Genomic DNA, 19,577 nt, shown 5'->3' with positions numbered 1-19,577 from the left:
TACATAGTTTGAGGTATTATAATACATTACAAGATTGATTTAAATGTGTTTTTACATTTTGATTTACTAAATGTTGTGGATGAAGATACATTTAATTCACCATGTATTTTATTGAGTAGTTTAGGATTCGACAATGCAAAAATATTTTACTATGCGATTGTTATGCATGTTGAATAATCAGCAACATAACATTTGGTAACTGTATTCTCACATTAGTGTAGTGGCTATTTTTACTTAAGGAAGTATAAAGGAGTTAAAATTAGCACAACTTTAAACACACTTCAGCAGCGGTAACAATAATTCAAACAAAATGATGTGATATAAAACAGAGCTCTAGCTTATAAACTCAGGATTTTTTCATTTGGCCACAAATGAAATTGAATTTAGCAACAACGGCTACTTTGGTTATGCTTTCAAACTTCATTGCTGAATTGCATGTGATTTGTACTTGTGGAAAAGTACATATGTATCGCTGTAGTGCTACCCAGTAATGACCCTTGCAGACAATTAATGATGCACGATGAATGCTTTTACGTTTAGCAGACCTTCTGTAAGAACATGTTGATTATAACACTACATTCTTTAACTTGAGTGAGGTTTTGAGTGCATGATTTAAGTGAAGCATCTGAGTATTTCCTCCACCACTGGGGTGCAGTAAATATGCAGTTGCTTGTTGTGAGTATTCGAGAGAATCGTTATTCTAAAAAAAGTGTGTGTAGCCTTCTCTCTATTCCTACTCATAATCATCATCGTCGTCCACTCCCTACCTCCCCCTCCTCGCGCTGTTTCCCAGATTTATTCACGTGCAGCTCGCTCCCGCCTCACTCAGACATTCTGTCGCCAGCGCCGTGACGTCACCTACACCAGGAGTCTCCTCCGCTCTGAACGTTTCCCTCCGCCTGTCTTCAAGATAATCTAGTCCCTCCTCACCGCTGCAACTCTGAACTTGTTTAATAAAACTCGCAACAAAAAATACTTAAACACTTAGTTTGTATAATTGTCTCGTCATATAATATTTATATTATTTTACCATACATTTACATGTATAAGCACTTAAATATAACCGGGCTAAGAAACACATACTATTCCTGTACAAATACTCAAGTAACCATCTGTAGTATACGTGAAATACGTGTCAGTGTTTTTGATATTTTAGATCTCAGGCATTTTACCTGTCTTCTTTTTATAGTATTCTATTTGTATCTATAACCCCTTCAACTTTGTCAACAACAATATTACGTGTTCAAATGATATTCTGATTTATTCTTAAATATGACCCATATTATTTCTGATGCACATATAAATTGTTTTGGCTCTTTTATGACGAAATGACGCTTCATGTCCTCTGCTGCTGCTGCCCTGGCAAAAGGCTATTTCCATGCATTATCATGAAATATTAATGAGATGGTTTGAAGAACTGTTGGGAGTATCACCCTTGACATTGCACAATAATCCCTCTACACACCTACCAGTAGAAAAACCTACATCAGGGCTGGACTGGTTGTATGTGTGTATTACTGTTTTGAGGTGATAAATTGAGATGATGGCATGTGTAAGCATGCTTCTGTGCTTACCCTGCTCATGGACACTTTTGTTCTCTTGACAACTTAAATAGAGCTTATCATATCACAATCAAAGCAAGAGGGGAACTGAGAGGCAGGTTTAACACCGTGCAGTTCAGAAGTTCACTGCAGATAAACCACAGAGTTGCCTGCCTATCAGTTAAACTGCTGCAACAGATTACTGGCCAAGTTTGAAGAAGGAGAGCTGTTTTATGTAGTAAAAAGAGAGAAAATGAATGAATTAGTGCTTCTTCGTGTTCAAACAATGTCTGAAGTTGCAGGAAAACTTGTGTTTTGAACATATAGTAGTGATGTCCCATAAATCCCCATTTTAGGATTATTGTTGTTGTTGCATTTTGTGTAGGGGAAGTTCAGAAAAAAATCATCAAATGTCCAAACTGCTATAATACATGCAGAAAAGAGCTAAATTAAACAACCTTCCCACATTTTGCATGGATGTTCTAGCCTCACTCTGCAACAAACAAGCAACATTTTAGCACAACTTGCAACAAACAAACTCTCTCATCTGAAAAGAAGCTCTCTGGTGCTGTGAAGCTCTTAGTTTTAGGCGAGAAAACAACATTGTTTCTCACAGTTACATAATCACTTTCCACACAGTGAACGAAGATGTTGGATGTGTGAAAAGTAGGTCTTGTTATTGTCGGGGCTGCATCCCCGCGGCGTGATACTGGCGCTCAGCGGAGGGTGAAGCGGCTCCGCGACTGACTGACGCCAGGTCGAGCAGACCCAAGACAGGCAGAGAGAGGAGAACAGGGAGTGAGAGAGCAGAGAAAGAAAAGGTACTGTAAACTTTCTGATTTATTTCCCAACGTGCTAAATGAAAAGTTTCTTTATATGTATTTTCACGTGTTGTTGTGTGCATGGCTCTGTTTGTAAGGAAGTAGACCCCAACGCTTATCAACTCAACAGTGTGTCACTTGGCAGCTTCAAACTTTTTTTTCCCTTCACATTTTTAAACCTCACTTTCAGTCTGGAGCTACAAATGTAGCCACATTTTCATGAATGTGTAAACTACTTGTTTTGGCTACGTGATAAAATGATCAAAGTTTGATTATGAACTATAGTAATCTTGCAATAATGTAGCCTAGAGTCCTAGACTACTGTATCGTGCAGACAATTAGTAAGTTTAAATTGGAACATTGCAGAAGTGCTGCATTTGTACACTAAACGCACTATACGTTGGGGTTAAACTACTCTAAAGCAGGTATTAGTAGAATCACCAGTTAATGTACATGCACACTGTTGTACACAGTGATTATCCATGAGTAAATACAGATACAACTGCAGTTATTAGACACATGGCATGGGCCTATTTGGTTTATTAACCTACAGGATGTGCCATATAATGAATTGCATGGTCTATGAAATGTCAGAACATTTGAAAGATTACCAATTCCAATGATATGAAGGCAAAGCCACACATGTATAGGGGCAAGAAGTGGACTATATAGCATTATCTTCTTGACAAATTACTTCAATTATTAAATAATTTCCTTTATTTCTATACTATATAAAATATACTATTTTTGGCTTTTTAAACTACAATATGTGAATGATCTGTGTTCACTTTGCGTGACACTTGTTTACTGATGATATATTAATGAAAAAGGAAGAATGCAATTGGCTTATATTGCATTTCTTTGTACACAAATCACTCATGATACCCTTTTGCATCTTGCTATTTAAAAATAGTGTTTATCATGTCTTTTGGCTGCTGCAGCAGACTTGCTGAGGCAATTTGATTTTGTGCACTGGTGTGCAGCACAGGACATGTGTCTGGTTTTAGGTATGTCAATATATTTATGAATCTGTGTAAGTGTGTATGTGCAAAGGAAAGGGGGAAAGGAGGGAGAGAGAGAGAGAGACCTACAGCAGCTAAGGCTAGATCTCCTGACATTATTGAAGATGACATATCAGATTACCCAAAGGACAGGAATTTGTCCTTGTCCGTGATTTACTTCCAATTGTTTTATCATTCCTGCATTCTCAGGGTATGCAGCTTTGAATTTGGTTTGAAAATCAAACAAATGGTGTTTTTATAGGATTAAGATGACATGGTTAGTCTTCTTTAATAAAAGGTCATTGAGAGATGTGATTGTCACATGATTCTATCTGCTTAATATCCTTCTTTATACATACAAATACTATCTACCTCAATATACCCGTCTATCTATCTATCTATCTATCTATCTATCTATCTATCTATCTATCTCTATATCTATATCTATCTATCTATCTATCTATCTATCTATCTATCTATCTATCTATCTATCTATCTATCTCTATATCTATCTATCTATCTATCTATCTATCTATCTATCTATCTATCTATCTATCTATCTATCTATCTATCTATCTATCTATCTATCTATCTATCTATCTATCTATCTATCTATCTATCTATCTATATCTATCTATAGCAAAGGCAACAAAAACCCTACTCAACAACAAGGTGTAAATATAGGTTAGCAGCATTCCTGTATCCAGAGAGTCAGTCACAACAGTAGTGAGTGAACGAAGTTAAACCCTCCTGAGTGTCTGCACGGCCGGACAGCATAGCCTGCCATGTGTCGGGGTGAGGTGTCCACCCTAACACAACACTGAGTGCCATGCATGGTTGAGATAGCTGCTTGAAACCCCATGTGTTTGCTAGTTATGTCTGCAGTCGTGTGTGGGACGGACTGCTTCGTCTGGGACATACAGAGTCTCATTCCACATCAGACAGAACAATACTGACCACAGTGTTGGTGTCAGAAGGTTTTTGTTTGACTATAGTAGAAGTGTGATTTGCTAGACTTCTGTCACTTGTTCTAGTGTCATCTTTATGTCAGGTCAGAGGTGTGTATGTGTTGGTGTTTGTGAGGAGAAGTGACCCCAGTGACTTTAAAGAGCCCGCAGGTCAATGCCATGTCTAGTCACTAAAGGCAACACCTCCCATGGTTATTTCAAGCTTTCTCTGCAACAGCTTTTAAAAGACACGGGGCTGTGGTAAATTAGTATCTACTACGTCAGGCTATTTAGTCGCTATGCTTTTTTAAACCAATGTAAATAGTAATAGTTGTGGTCAGGATGGGATGAATGATCAGCCAATATTATTTAGTCCCAAATACTGTACATGTGTACCTTACATTGGCCAATAAGTAGCAAGACATGTCAGTATAGAAACTCAAAATGACCTGGGACATTGAAAGTTTGTCTGCTAAAGACCTCGAACAGATTTGCATAAAATGTATTTTTGAACCGTAAAATGTCCATCTCATATTCTGGTCCACAACTCAAACAATGTGAGGGATCTTAACAAACAATCGGTATGATCATATCCTGGTTTGAATTCTGTCAATTCTAAACTACTATAAATTAGAAAGAATAGTTTTGTAAATTTGCTTTCTTTGGGATGCAACTAGCAACTATATTCACGATCAATGAATCTGCCAATAACTTCTCTGATGAGAAATGTACTCAACAATGTCTTCACATTAGGTCTGAATAACAGTCCTAACCCCAACTATTTTACATTTACAAATAGCTAAAACAGATTTGTTCAATGTTTGGCCTCAAGTGATGTTAAACTTTGCAACAGCTGCCCCTCTGGAGATGCTTTCAGACGTCATTGCTTCATGGCTATGATTTGTATTTGTGTAAAAGCATATATTGCATCCTTGGTGTATCTCTTAACTCAGTAATGACCCTTGAATACACTTAATGGGGAAGTGCTGGGTTAAGAGACCAGATACACGAGGGTCTTCGTCTCTCTCCCTCTATAAAACAATCACTCCGTCTTATTTCTCTATCTCTGCCGTCACTCTCACTTTCTTGCACTCTTTCTCTTTCTGAATCATTCCCCCTCCTCTTCCTCTCTCTCCCTTTATCTTCCACTCTCTCTTCCTGCACTCCTCTGTTTATAGCCAGTGACTCCATTGAGCGGGGGCTAATGGAGGCCCCATCCAGGACCCTGCTGATAAATAATGTAGCTTCTTTATAATGCTCCGTCCCTGGGGAGGGTCCGGAGAGCATCATTACTGCCTCCTCATCCTACACAGCCCAGGCCTAAATTGATTAACAGACACTGAAGCAGTGCAAAATGATCCATGGTGCTGGTGTAGTGGCGAACCGCTCGCACCAGGTGGGTCAAAGCCCCCGTCTGACAGTGTCGCGTGATCCCACTCTGTGCTCCCATTAGCCCTGGATCTCTGTCCGCTGGGCTAACAGGGCCATAACGAGCTACCGCTAACACAATAGAGAGAGCATTGCCTGGACTTAGCTGTAGGGAATGTCAGAGTGGTTTTTATGGAGCTGTTGTGTAAATGTGGTGTGTGTGTTTCAGCTTTTATAGGGAGGAGAGCAGCAGCCAAGGCCACTGCAGGCATCTGTGGGACTCTTCATTGACTCTGTAAGACAAGTAATACATACAAGTCAAAAAATGCCTCGCAGTTAATGATGTTAGTTTTCTATCCCTCTGAAACTTCCTCTTTTTTTTCTGTTTAATTGTTAATTTAATACATTTGTGCTTTGGGCTGTTTGTCAGACAAAACAAGCAATCGATTTTTGCAACCTTGGGCAAATCATTAAACTGGAAAAAAAAATTATATTTCGTTGCAGATTATGAGATAATTGTTAGAAGCAATTTAAACCGCTCACCATATCAAAGATTTTTTAAGGGGTTCAAACAGGTCCAATGTTTTAGGTGGAGAACAACCAAACCAATCAGATATTTGTTGGTGGGATTTAGTTTAATCTCTCAGGGAAAAAACTGAATGAAAAACTGTGTCAGAAATGGCAACAATAATCAAAAGATCAATGCAACGGTACATGTTGTTTTTAGTCATTTTAAAGAAATAACTACTTTCATATCAGCCTTGTTCTTTGAACTGGAATGCAAACCAATATCAGACAACATGAACACAATCAGGATGCCAAAATAAATGGCAATTTAGTCTGATAATAAGTTTATGTCATGCAAACATCCTAGTCTATACATAGGTATAGTAGGAACAGGCAGGCGCCTTTATATTTTGACTGCCTCACTCTAAACTCTAAACTAGCATTATCCAAAGCACCAACACAAAGCCATATCAGACCCTTCGAATAAACATGTGGTCTGGCCAGCAGTCAGATATTTCTCTCTGTCAGGGATGAAAATATCTGAGAGATATCGTCTCCAGCTGCAGCAGAATGACAACAGACGGTCGGGAAGCCTGCTCCAGATGCTTGAAACGTCTTGCATCTGAAATTGATTAAAAGTCGTCTTCCCGCAACTAGTTCTGAACTTGTGCCGATAGTGCTGAATGTTACTGAGAGGCCATCAAAGCTCTGCGGCTGGAAATGGATCAGAAAGACTCACTGTGTGTCTGGACGGTGACCGTGGTGCAGAGATGATGTTGCAGTTATTCCCTTCTGAACTTGATGTATTGTTGTGCTCAGCACTCAGAGTTCAAGTACGTCTTTTGCTTTGTGTGAGGATGTCAGTTCTGCGTCAGACAAGGTCACAAAGTACTATCAGCTTTTGAACATTTGGAAAATATTTAATGATATTATACATAAAATAATAAACGCGGAACAAGGGGAGAGCAGAGACCATAGTCTAGACATTTGAGATGTTCTTGGGTTTTAACCCCAAAACTTTATTAGCACCTTCAGGAATGTGTGCATAAGCGGTCAAATATCAAAAGCAGGTATTAGATGTCTGGTTGAATATAATACTTACAAACATTTTTAACAAATATTCAGTTGACAGGAAACCTTGTTTGATCATTTAAGTTTTTCAAGATAAGATGTTAATATTTGATGTTTCAAATATCAGGGTTTTAAAACGACAACTTTTAACTTGTAGAAAAACCTGTTTCTATTCTTTAAAGTAAGGCATCTAAATAGTCGTTAATTGGTCATGAAATACAAAAATATTACATTGGATTACGTACCCTGACAACAAGAATTGTTTGAGGTTTTTTTAAGTTGGTAGTAATATTTCTGCAATAGAGCTATTTTAATGACTAAACAGGCGGGAACAGAGGCAACACCCATTACATTTCTGACCCATCGTCCTCCAGTTGTAACAATCAGGAAACTGGTGAGAGAGAGCGAGAAAGGAAGATCAAAAGTCAGGGGTGGTGAGTTGGGGAAACTGCCTTTTTCTCTCCCACCCTGCACCTGTGGAAAAACCTGCTGCTCTCAGCAAGAGGAAGTGATGTCACTGCAGTGTGAGCGATGACAGATATAACACAGAATGATACAGCCTGTTTCCTGTCTCTATGATGGTGGAGAGTTGTTATTTTTGGATGCTAGCAATTCATGATATCATAGTGAAAATGATTTCAGTGTGGAGATATGTTGTCCCTTGATCTCACACACACACACACAAACGCACACACTCCAGTTTCCTCTCCCTTGTATGTAAGTAGTAGCGTAACTTATGATTAGCCAGTGTGATTCTAAAGCTAAGCTAAGTATAGGTACAACTTGCTGCTTTCCCGTCAGTGGGGTTGGCAATAGAGCACACTACACACAAACACACCCACGTTGTAAACAGCACCTGTTCTCATCAAACTACCCTCCCCGTTGGTCGGTATGATGTAGCCTACACATGCAGTAGCTGACAAAGATAGAAATCGCTATTCATCCCATAATCTGAAGGGCCAAGAATAACTACAGGGCAGTCTTAATGATGTATTTGTGCCTGCGTGTAGGAAATCCAATATACTGCAGGCTTTACTGTCAGGGAGTGATGCATCCCCGCCCGTGAGTCAGTGCGGATAAAAGGTGGAGGATTTCTGACAAGCTCTTTATTTGATTCTAGGAGTGCAAAGCCAAACCTCAACCATAACTCTGTTTCTATCTTCCCTAATTGTATTTAGAAAGAGAACTTGAAAGGAACTGGGAGAGCTTCTGTTTTCCCACTTAAAAGCTTGAATGCACGTTATGTCCTGGCTACAAAATTGCTCCTGTGGGTCCACGTGCACTTCCTTTTTATTGTCCTGCACATTGCCAGATTGCTGCCCAGTGTCTGTGGGTTGGTGGCGTTCAAGCTTTGTCGGACATTTTCCTCAGCAGGCGACTCATTGGAAGTTTCCCTCTGAAAGTATGGATACAAATATCGCATAAATAACCAAATTAAAGACAGCAACTAGGGCTTTTGAAATGTGTGGGTAGTATTTTAACTGAGTATCCAACGTTGCCTCACGCTGATAACTCCTTTAAGATGACTAAATATGATTTGTACTCTAAAAGGAAAATTGAATAATTCATTATCAGCATTATTACCATTACTTGCCGCTGATGCTAAAGCTGAAATAGTAAATCAAATAAACAAATAATTCGGCTGCCATACTGTATAGTTACTGTATAAAATAAATGTTGAAGAAAAACAGCGTGGCAGATTGAACCTACATTTAACAGTGTACATGTCTGCAAAGTGACTTAGGGGTTAAACCTGCGGGCTAAATTCCTACAGGTTGTGTATGCTACATATGAAGTCATTTACAGTAAATTACATTAGAGAGCGGTGGTAATGTGACAAGCCATACGCACAGGAAGCTATCCGGAGAATGCCTGATTGGGGCGGACGTTCACGGGAGGTTGTCCGTCATGACTCCTCTGCCAGTTTCCCAGAAGCCATGATGGACTTGGCCATTACGGCTATAATGGTGACATGATCTCCTTATGAAGTGTTGTCCAGGCAGTCTTCTGGTGAGCCGTCAGTGCTGCTCGGGGGAAAAGGGGGGAGAGGTTTATATTCACCAGGTTGCTACAACTTTGTAAGAGAAAGGACACAGTTATCAGGACTGATCTGCAGACATGTGTTTGAAATCTCTGAAAGAAAGGACATCTTACTCATAAATGCTAACCTAACTCTGCTTTTCTTACAGTGAGTGACTATCAAGAGGATCTGATCCTACATCTTGGAATCTGAGGATTACCTGAAACTCCAAAAGGACGATATTTTCATCCTCTAATACTGGACTTTCCCCAACCGCTGCTCACACTTTTTTGGGGCAGAAAGGAGAGGGGAGGAGGACGGCTCGTCCATCATGAATGTCACCTCGCTCTTCTCCTTCACCAGCCCGGCGGTCAAACGGCTGCTGGGTTGGAAGCAGGGAGACGAGGAAGAGAAATGGGCGGAAAAGGCTGTGGATGCTCTGGTTAAGAAACTGAAAAAGAAGAAGGGAGCCATGGAGGAGCTGGAGAGGGCTCTCAGCTGCCCGGGTCAGGTCAGTAACTGTGTGACCATCCCCCGCTCTCTGGACGGGCGGCTGCAGGTGTCCCACCGGAAAGGTCTGCCGCACGTCATTTACTGTCGGGTGTGGCGCTGGCCCGACCTGCAGTCTCACCACGAGCTGAAGGCCCTGGAGTGCTGCGAGTTCCCCTTCGGCGCCAAACAGAAGGATGTGTGCATCAACCCCTACCACTACAAACGAGTGGACAGTCCAGGTGAGTGAAAAGGACCTGAAATCGTTTTTTTATGGATGCACTGCGACTATCAGAACCAATACTGACCTTATTAAGTGAATAAGTATTGTTGGGGCTGACACCAGTGGCGTTTTTATATGTACAAAAGTGGTGGGGCACAAAAAACGTAGATGTCTATAAGCTTCTGCAGTGAGGTTCATGGCTGGTGAGGCACTGGCACTGACAAATATTATATTTTGACCTAAATCAAAATATAATATTATTTTCAAAAGCTTTTTTTGTCTGATGCGTCAATTAATTTTAAACAGACAGTTCAACAGAAGGATACCCCAAAAAATGTAATTTTATCATTTAAATATTGAATTGTTCTCTCTTAGTAAGATCCCATTTTCAATAAAATTGCAGTCTTACCTTGACTTGAAGATTAAGTCCATTTGCCTATCCTTCTGGACAAAAATCTCTATTACTTTTTTCTAAAAGTCCTCCTTATCTTCTTCGAATCATAAATCTAATCTAATCAATAGATTTATGATTTGAAAATGATAAAAGTAGGGTAGACATGTGGATATTATCCGGCTGAACAAAACGTACATTTATCTAACAGCTACGTTTCCCACAGATTTATTTGGAGCTATTTTCTAAAATCCTATGGAGAAATCTCGTTGCTTTTTTGTCGAGGGAAGCCATGCGCAGCTTACTTCCTGGTTTTAGGTCACGTCACTGCAGCTCTCTCGTCTCCTCTTCACACACCACACTTTTCGCGGCACACGTACTTACAGCCAATCAGCTCTGAATGATGTGAGATGACGTATGGTGGGGATGGCAGCACTATGCCCCTATGGTCATTATTTTTTTGCCACACACATTAAATCGGAATATATTCTGAGTTCAGTGTAGTTTTTACAGTCACCGTTGACTTAGACAGAGAGAGGGAGGGGCAGGATCGGGTTTTGTCCCACATGGCTCTAAACAGCTCAATAGGCACACACTGTAGACACTAATTAGAAGAACACAGACAAACAGCAATGTACAGACGAATCAGATGATTAAACATGATCTTAAAATATATTTAATATATTTTTTAATTTATTTTTTGCATTTTTTTGTAATAATTATTTTTAATACTTTCTGCTGACACTAGGTGTTTTATTTATAAAAATAAACTTGATAGAAATTATTTCTAAATTGATGTTAAGAAATCTGGCCTAGTGGTTACAGCACCCCATTGACTGTGATCACAACATCCCCATTTGTACTTTTCCTAAAAAGAGGACGAAACATTTTATTTAATAGAATTTCAGGAACTTCTTTAGCAGTTTTCTAAGTTTGTAAATGATTACTCCTACCCAGAACTTTGTCTCCTTTCATTTTCTTGAAATTACTTATGCAGATCTATCTTCTTACTGCCTCTCTTATCATTTTTTCAAAAAGGTTTTTTATCTGGTCAAAATGACAAGAGAAAACACCACCCTCCTTTGATTTATCAGACTGTAAGACTGACTGCAGAATCTTCGCCTCATTAAGAGATTATAACAAATCAAAGATTAAGAGATTTAAAAACTATCAAATGGGTTAAAATAATAACTAAATAATAAAGACCTAAAAAGGCTTTATTTAACTACCTATGTTGGGAAGGGTTTTTAGAAACAGTCCAGATACTTGGGGCCTTCACTGCAAAGGTAGCGTAGAACCAAGACAAATCAAACAGTATTTGGCCTCTTACTAAACTAATAAGGGTCAGCTGACAAGATAGAAACAGCTGTGTGCCGGGTGCTAAGTGTGTTAGGGGCCAAGTGTGTGTGTTCGTTCATGTGTGTGTGCAGCAGGAATTTCCATCTGGGGGAGAATGAGGGCTTTGTTTTGGGCATGCTCGGTGCTGTTCGCCTTTTTGTAATAGTTATGCACACATGGAGACACACACACACACACACACACACACACACACACACACACACACACACACACACACACACACACACACACACACACACTCACACACACTCTTGCTCGAGGGTTACAAAAAACAGGATACACACGTGAACACACACACACACATGACTACACACAGTTTCTCCGTGGATAGCTGGAACAGGAAGCCTCTCACTCACACACACAATTGGAGGAAAGAGTTGCACACTTTTTGTTTTAGCAGCGGGTGTAGGACGGAGGGCTAAGGTGATTAAAGCCCACAGCACCTGTCTGTCCACACCCTCCCCCCTCCCTCTCTCTCCCCTAACAACACTCGTCTACACACACATCCTGTCAATCTCCCTTCACTATTCCACCAAACACCTGCTTCACATGTAACCTTTGATATACACTGCTACATTGATGCATTGGCGCGCTGCAGCACACATGGGCTACCTGCAGAATTACTGACAGCAGCGTGGGCCCGTCTAATATTTCAGCACCAGCTTTATTTATCTGCACAGGTATTTATAGACACAAGTGGAGCATATCTCTGTGGATTGTATGTACTGCACCTGAATAGCCCTCACATCAGCCAGGATAGTTTCGCCAAGTGATGAATTACTCAAGAATGGCTAGACTCAAAAATGTCTTTTCAGAGCAGAAACCAGAGAGTCTAGTCCAAATACTGCTGGCAAACACCAACAGGCTGGAAGCTGACATTTGAAAAAATGCAGGGACATCTGCAACAAGAATGTAGACAGAAAAAGAGTGCCAGACCAATATTTTATTATTATGTTGCAGTTAAATAACTTTCTTTTTCAGTTTGTGTGAATAGATTTCACATGTCTGAGACGCAAGCCTAAGGTCAAACTATACATACAGACTTACACTACAAAGTTATTTTTTATGGATTTTATGGTAATCTTGGGTTCTTTTTATAATTCATTAATTAATTATAGTTAATTAATTATAGTTAATCTACTTTTACATCATGATAGTGATATATGTTGTGATATAAAAACAATCTATGAATCAACTAAAATAATTAAGGTGGATAAAATAAAGAGAGATGCATCAAAGCACTTCCTGTTTTAACCGTTGTTATGTCTTCCTCAGTGCTGCCCCCTGTGTTGGTACCGAGGAACAGCGAGTTCAACGCCAAGCATACAATGCTGCCTCGCTTCCGCAACCCTCTACAACAGAATGAGCCGCACATGCCGCAGAATGCCACCTTCCCAGAATCCTTTACTCAGGTCAACACAATGCCCGCCCCTTTTCCCACCTCGCCGGTAAACAGCTACCCGAGCTCGCCAGGAAGCGGCAGCAGCAGCGCCACCTTCCCACATTCGCCATCCAGCACGGACCCCGGCAGTCCCTTCCAGATGCCAGGTGAGATCCACGGTGAACATGTCTTCAACTTGTATTTGTTTTCCTCCGTACTGAACAACAACTCACTTCCCTGCCCTTTGTGTTTTCCTCCTTCCTGATGCAGACACCCCTCCTCCTGCCTACATGCCCCCAGAGGAGCAGATGACGCAGGATATCCCCCAGCCGATGGACACCACCCTCCTGGCTCCAACATTGCCCATAGAGAGTAACAACCGGCCAGGTAACCATAGCAATTACTACAGTATATCAAACAAGCACACATCTAACCTTGAATTCCCGCTGATATCATCCACATAAAGCTGTCTGCACCTGCTCGCCTTGATCTGCAGGTGCATGGATTTCTGGGAAGTCTAGTTATTTTTAAAGTTGTTTTATTTTTCCTGTGGTCAACCTCCAGATTAAAAAAACAAAAGTCTCAGCTGAGTTGGTCGGACATATCCGATAAGATCTGCGTGTGGAGAGGATCTGCCAGTTTACAGCGAGCCTCTGTCTGTGGGTGCGAGCTCAAAGCCTCAGCAAATTAAGCCTGGCCTCAGAGCAGTTTTATGAGGCCTATAAAAGCTTATAGTGTGTCTTCTCTGCTGGCGGTAATGACTTGAAACTCGTTAACGATAAGATCACTAATTACCCCCATCTTCAGATCTGAAATGTGGTGCGATAATTGCTGCTATCTCCATTCTGTGGTTTTGGTTTTATTGTACTAGAGACACATCTGAACCTGGCATTCATGAATACGTAATGACTGTACAGTATAATGGACATGTTTTGACTCCACAGCTTTGTGATTGAAAGAGTAATTCCATTCGTTTTTGGCTGATAACGTTTTTTTGCCCCAATGTGAGTCATTCAAAGCCGTTCCTAACGTTTTTATTTTGTATTCAAGTTTGTATTTTGTTGGTCGAACGCACTTATTGTAAGTCGCTTTGGATAAAAGCGTCAGCTAAATGCAATGTAATGTAATGTAATGTATTTAAACCCTCTGTAGTAGTAGTAGTTGTTTCTAATGTGTATAATTATGATGTTCTTGGAGAGTTGACAGTAGCTGCACTTGTAGTGTTGCTGAGCATGAAGGTCTCACAAGTACACATCACCTGTGTGACGGTGCATTTGAGATAAAACAAAGGATCAGATTGAGCTCAATAAATCCTCCATCAGCCCGATACGGATCTTTGAGATTAAAATAAACCCCTACATCAGATAAGAAGAGGAAAACATTCCATTGTAGTCTTACTTTTCAGTTTACAGACTGACTTCCTTGTACAACTCTTACCTAATACATAATATATATAATATAACTCAGTTAATGTGAACTGAAGTAACATTAGGTACATTAGGATAATTAGTCACATATCAGATTATTTAGATCAGTGGCTCCAAGCCTTTTTTGCTTGTAACTCCTTTATACAAAGCAATGTCAACTTGCGTCCCCTTATAACAACAGGCATGTCTAATGAGATGTAAGCAGTGCCATCAAAGAAGGATTTTCTCTTCTCCAAATTATTTCTAGAGCATGAATTTATTGCAGGCTGGTATACAGTGGCTTGTATAAAACATGTCTGACTGTTGTTCCTGTCACAATTGGGTGTCGTGCATTGCTACATCTTACAAATTACTTTGGGGCGAAATGTTTTTTCACAGCCAATTAAAAAACAAACAACAAAACTTTAAAAAACTAAATGTTTCTTCCGTGGTTACATTTTGTCTGCACGAACACACCATGCAGGTGTTTGCAGTTACATTATTCTCACCTCATGTTGGAAGAGCAGCTGGACTTTGGTCTGAACTCTAGTTGTCCACACCTGACCATCAAAATATTTGTGCTTTTTTATGATCATGCACTCCGGGCCCAAACCTTCTGCCCACACATGGAGCAGCAGCAGCAGCAGCGGGAAAGAGCTGTTGAAATGTTTGCTGAAGTGGGAGTTTGGGGAGTTTTTTAATTCTTTTGCACAAGCTGCATCCCGTACGGCGGAGAGGGTTTCTATTGTAGGCCAGCTCCGGGAAAGGGACAGACAAAACACACCTGCTAGCCAGTGCCACGCTACAGGGGAGGTTTGGGAGAAGTATGTGCTTAGATAAACATGATGTATTCCTCTCTCTCAGATAGGGAGGGGCCCGCTGGCACTGGCTCAGAGAGCATGGCCAGGCACCTTCTATTGACAGGTTTTCTGCTCAAAAAAGCTGGCACACAGACAGTGGGCATTTAGGATGCATCCACATTGATTTTGGTCTGCATAAATGTACTCAAATGTAGCCGGTGGGTCCTATATGTTTATTCAAATCACTATTATGGGCTTTGGGGGATGATTTGCATGAAATAATTGTGCAGATGAGTAAGATTTATCGCTGGCATCAGTGGCTCCTGGCATCCGGAGTCTGCTCAGAGGTATCTTAAATGTGCATATAATGTGTCTGGGTCCATCTCTGTGTGTACAGTGTACTCAGCTCAGTCCTGTGACCTGTTAATGTGTTTCCTGCGCAGATGTGCAGCCGGTGGCCTACGAGGAGCCCAAGCACTGGTGCTCTATTGTTTACTACGAGCTCAACAATCGCGTCGGAGAGGCCTTCCAGGCGTCCTCCACCAGCGTGCTCGTGGACGGCTTCACAGATCCCTCCAACAACCGCAACCGCTTCTGCCTCGGCCTGCTCTCAAACGTCAACCGTAACTCCACCATCGAGAACACCCGGCGGCACATCGGCAAAGGTGCAGTACGGACACAACCATTTAGCGAATGACTGTCAGCAGCCAAGGCTACATCAATTCACTTTGTCGATAGGAACAATAACAACGGATTGAGTCAACATGTGTGTGTGTGTATTGATTGTAAATGGCCACACTGATGTTTGGGGGACTTTGTTTTTTGCTGATGAAAGTGACCAACACTAATTCTCCTTGTTTCCTCTCAGGTGTCCATCTGTATTATGTCGGAGGGGAGGTGTACGCAGAGTGTCTGAGTGACAGCAGTATCTTCGTCCAGAGTCGTAACTGTAACTATCACCACGGCTTCCATCCCACAACCGTGTGTAAGATTCCCAGCGGCTGCAGCCTGAAAATCTTCAACAACCAGGAGTTTGCTGAGCTGCTGGCCCAATCCGTCAACCACGGCTTCGAGGCCGTCTACGAGCTCACCAAGATGTGTACCATCCGCATGAGCTTCGTTAAGGTGGGCTTTTTTTATTAAAAATATGACATTTGTTGACTGGGTGATGTTAATGTTTACCTCCCTGTATTTAGAAAAACGATTTGATCCAACTGACTTGGTCCATTGTTCGTTTTTTTATAAAAAACAGAAAAGAAATATGGGAAAATATAAACATGTATTTTGACTATCAAATAACACTTCATTTGGAATATCAAAATCACCAACACTTTTTTTTTAGTATTATATTTTTGATGCACAATGTACTTCCTGTACTTCCTATTAATTAGGCACCCCAAATGTGCTGGTTGTAAGTTGACGCCTTTCTCTGCAAAGTGCAATTAACAGTATCTTCTGGCAGCAACAACTTTTGGATGTTTGGTGACATTATATAAGGCTACAAGTGTTTAAAAAACAGTTTTCTCCATGTTTAGAGGTCTACGTTCATCCTCAGTAAAAAATCTGTAACATGAATACATTCAGATACTGTAAAACTCTTTTCCTGAATTTGCTACAAATATCTACAATAACAGTGGAAATCTTGATTCTTAAATCTTGAAAATTAAATCTTTATATGAGCAGAGCTCAACATTAAGACTCCACAGTAGTAGGGTCTCTCTGGTAGCTCACCTGTAAAGCAGATGCTCCATGTACTAAGGCTGAGTCCTGACCACGGCCCTTTGCAACATGTCCTCCCCTTTCTCTCCCAGTTTCCTGGCCATCCGGGAGAAAATAAAAAAATAAGACTTAAAGGTGGGGTAGGTAAGTTTGAGAAACTGGCTCGAGATCGCTAGAATTTGAACATACACAGCCGGAGAAAATCTGCCACTTCCTTATAGAGCCCCTCCTCCAACACACACAAACGCGCACATGACCAATGAGGGCACGAGAGAAGTTTGTGCCCCGATGGAAGGCTGACAGGCAGGTAGGCCATCCAGTCCGTTTAGCCGGGCCGGATTGGTTGTACTTTTTACAGTATTACGGCTTCTACAGATGCATTTTTTTTATGGATTTTTTGTCAAAGCACTTAAGATATTCATTGCTATTGGGATGTTAAGAGCATTCCATGGAATATAACAAAAAGTGTATCTCAAGCCGGTTTCTGAAACTTTTAAAACCCACCTTTAAGCAAGACATATACAAGTACAGCAGGATGTAGCAATATCCTGTGGCATAATTCAAAATGTTTTGTCTTTATGTGTTCCAGGGCTGGGGAGCAGAGTACCACCGTCAGGATGTGACCAGCACACCCTGCTGGATTGAGATTCACCTGCACGGCCCCCTGCAGTGGTTGGATAAGGTGCTAACCCAGATGGGCTCCCCCCACAACCCCATATCCTCCGTCTCCTAGGCTTCGCTGTCCTCAGCCTCGTGGCTGTCCATACCCCAGCATTTTAGTCTAAGTAGCAAGAATAGCTTCCCAGATTGGCTTGTGGTTTAGCAAGTCTGCCTTTTCCCATAACTGATGGAGGTCTGAAACACAAGCTGATCTGGGACCAGTGGGGCTGGGCGTTTTTGTTAAATGGGTCGGTTTGTTCTCTACTTGAAGGATGTCTGAATTGGGCACATTTACAGTCTGGGAGAGGCGTAAGCAAAGTGAGCGTGATGCAACTGGAAGATACTTGATCTTTGTGACCAACTGTAATAATTAGAACATCACACTCATCATGACGCAAGTATCCTCCCTGATCTTGCTCCAACAATGTCTCTTATTCATTGTTCTATTATTCTGACTCATTGCTAGTTTTCATCTAAATATTCCCTCTGAAATCAAGATAAACGTGTAGTTACAATAATAATGGGACATTCCAGGTCACCAAATTGCAGCTGGCGGATGTTTACTGCCCGACTGCAACGAGGTTAACATGAAATGTACTTACAACATGTACAATGTTAGCAGGGAGTTGGACTGAACATTTTTAATCATCTCTAGATACTTAAACAAGTATGCTGTTTTCCTCAAAATGTTCTTTTTTTAGGTTAACAAATTAAAGCATTACAACATTTTTATAAAAATAGAATCACATATCGCCTTGAAAAACTAAGGGGAGTTTGAGAGTTACGACAGGGGTTTAGTGTGGGGCATGGCACTAAAAGGGCATTTCAGACGACTCATGAAAAAAAAATTAATGTTTAAATGTTGCCCATCTTGCATTGAATGAGTTTTATGGAAAAAAAGAATAGTGTTTAGATATATTCACTATTAGACTATGTGCTGTGCAGTCTGGTTTTGCAAAGCATAGTTTGGTTAGTGTAGTTTCACACATTTAAGACTGGTAGCTTAACACCACAAGAAGCAGAGGCAAGTGCAGTTTAGTTTGTCCTTCGCTGTAAACTCTGCAGCAAAATGAAATGTGTCAAATACAGAGTGACATTGAGGACATAAATATTTCAGCAACTGCATCGTTCTCTTATTACATTGACTGAGCAACACCTTCTAAATGACTGCTATGGGAAAATGTTGAGCATTCAAATTGTAATTGTTGACTGAAAAAAGGTTACTGATGTCCCAATATTAATTATTTTTGTTTTTATAAAATGCAGATGTTGCCATTCGATTCTTTTATGCAATCCTCTTTGCTATTAAACTGTATTACTCTTTACATTCTTTTTGTATTTTTCTGAACATGTTTTTTTTGTTTTGGTTTGTCTGCACTTTCACACATTGCCTCTTTGTTTTGTTTTAGTTTCTTTCTCCTTCTTTCTGTTTTTGCTCAGTAAAACTCCCAGAAAAGCAGTTTTATTCCATGAATATCAAGCCTCGACTGGAAGATTCAATAAATTTGTTTCATTACATGCAGTATCTCAGACTCTTTTATATGCACTGTGTCAGGGTGATTGTGTGATTGTGTGATTGTGTGTGTGTGTGTGTGTGTGTGTGTGTGTGATTGTGTGTGTGTGTGTGTGTGTGTGTGTGTGTGTGTGTGTGTGTGTGTGTGTGTGTGTGTGTGTGTGTGTGTGTGTGTGTGTGTGTGTGTGTGTGTGTGTGTGTGTGTGTGTGTGTGTGTGTGTGTGTGTGTGTGTGTGTTTGTGTTTGTGTTTGTGTTTGTGTGCCTGTCTGTTTAATTACAGGCCACCCATGATAGGAAAATATGCAATATGGTATTGTCGGGTCTTTAAAAAACATCAACCACTTTTTGAGTGTGTGTGT

At 40.6% G+C, this 19,577-nt stretch overlaps 1 protein-coding gene across 2 annotated transcripts; it reads left to right on the top strand.

Moving 5' to 3' along the window:
• The first annotated feature begins 2,271 nt into the window (after window positions 1-2,271).
• smad1 (SMAD family member 1) lies at window positions 2,272-19,222 on the top strand. 2 transcript variants are annotated; one of them, XM_034086190.2, is made up of 8 exons: window positions 2,273-2,362; window positions 5,908-5,973; window positions 9,446-10,007; window positions 13,014-13,286; window positions 13,390-13,506; window positions 15,769-15,990; window positions 16,194-16,450; window positions 17,634-19,222. In XM_034086190.2, exons 3-8 carry the CDS (start codon window positions 9,608-9,610, stop codon window positions 17,775-17,777), a joined length of 1,413 nt encoding a protein of 470 aa, XP_033942081.1. In that variant the 5' UTR covers window positions 2,273-2,362; window positions 5,908-5,973; window positions 9,446-9,607; the 3' UTR covers window positions 17,778-19,222. The 2 variants fall into 2 exon arrangements, with proteins under 2 accessions (XP_033942073.1, XP_033942081.1); XM_034086182.2 differs by lacking the exon at window positions 5,908-5,973 and having other exon boundaries at window positions 2,272-2,362.
• The last annotated feature ends 355 nt before the right edge of the window (window positions 19,223-19,577 follow it).

Source organism: Pseudochaenichthys georgianus, chromosome 1 (genome assembly GCF_902827115.2).
Source record: "Pseudochaenichthys georgianus chromosome 1, fPseGeo1.2, whole genome shotgun sequence".
Classification (NCBI taxonomy): domain Eukaryota; kingdom Metazoa; phylum Chordata; class Actinopteri; order Perciformes; family Channichthyidae; genus Pseudochaenichthys; species Pseudochaenichthys georgianus.
This window is presented reverse-complemented; position numbering and strand designations above follow the sequence as displayed.

Coding starts and splice junctions, on each gene's coding strand:
- smad1 (XM_034086182.2), top strand. CDS start 9,608: ATGAATGTCACCTCGCTCTTCTCCTTCACCAGCCCGGCGGTCAAACGG. Junction 13,287..13,389: donor CAGTCCCTTCCAGATGCCAG/GTGAGATCCACG, acceptor TTCCTGATGCAG/ACACCCCTCCTCCTGCCTAC. Junction 13,507..15,768: donor AGAGAGTAACAACCGGCCAG/GTAACCATAGCA, acceptor TTTCCTGCGCAG/ATGTGCAGCCGGTGGCCTAC.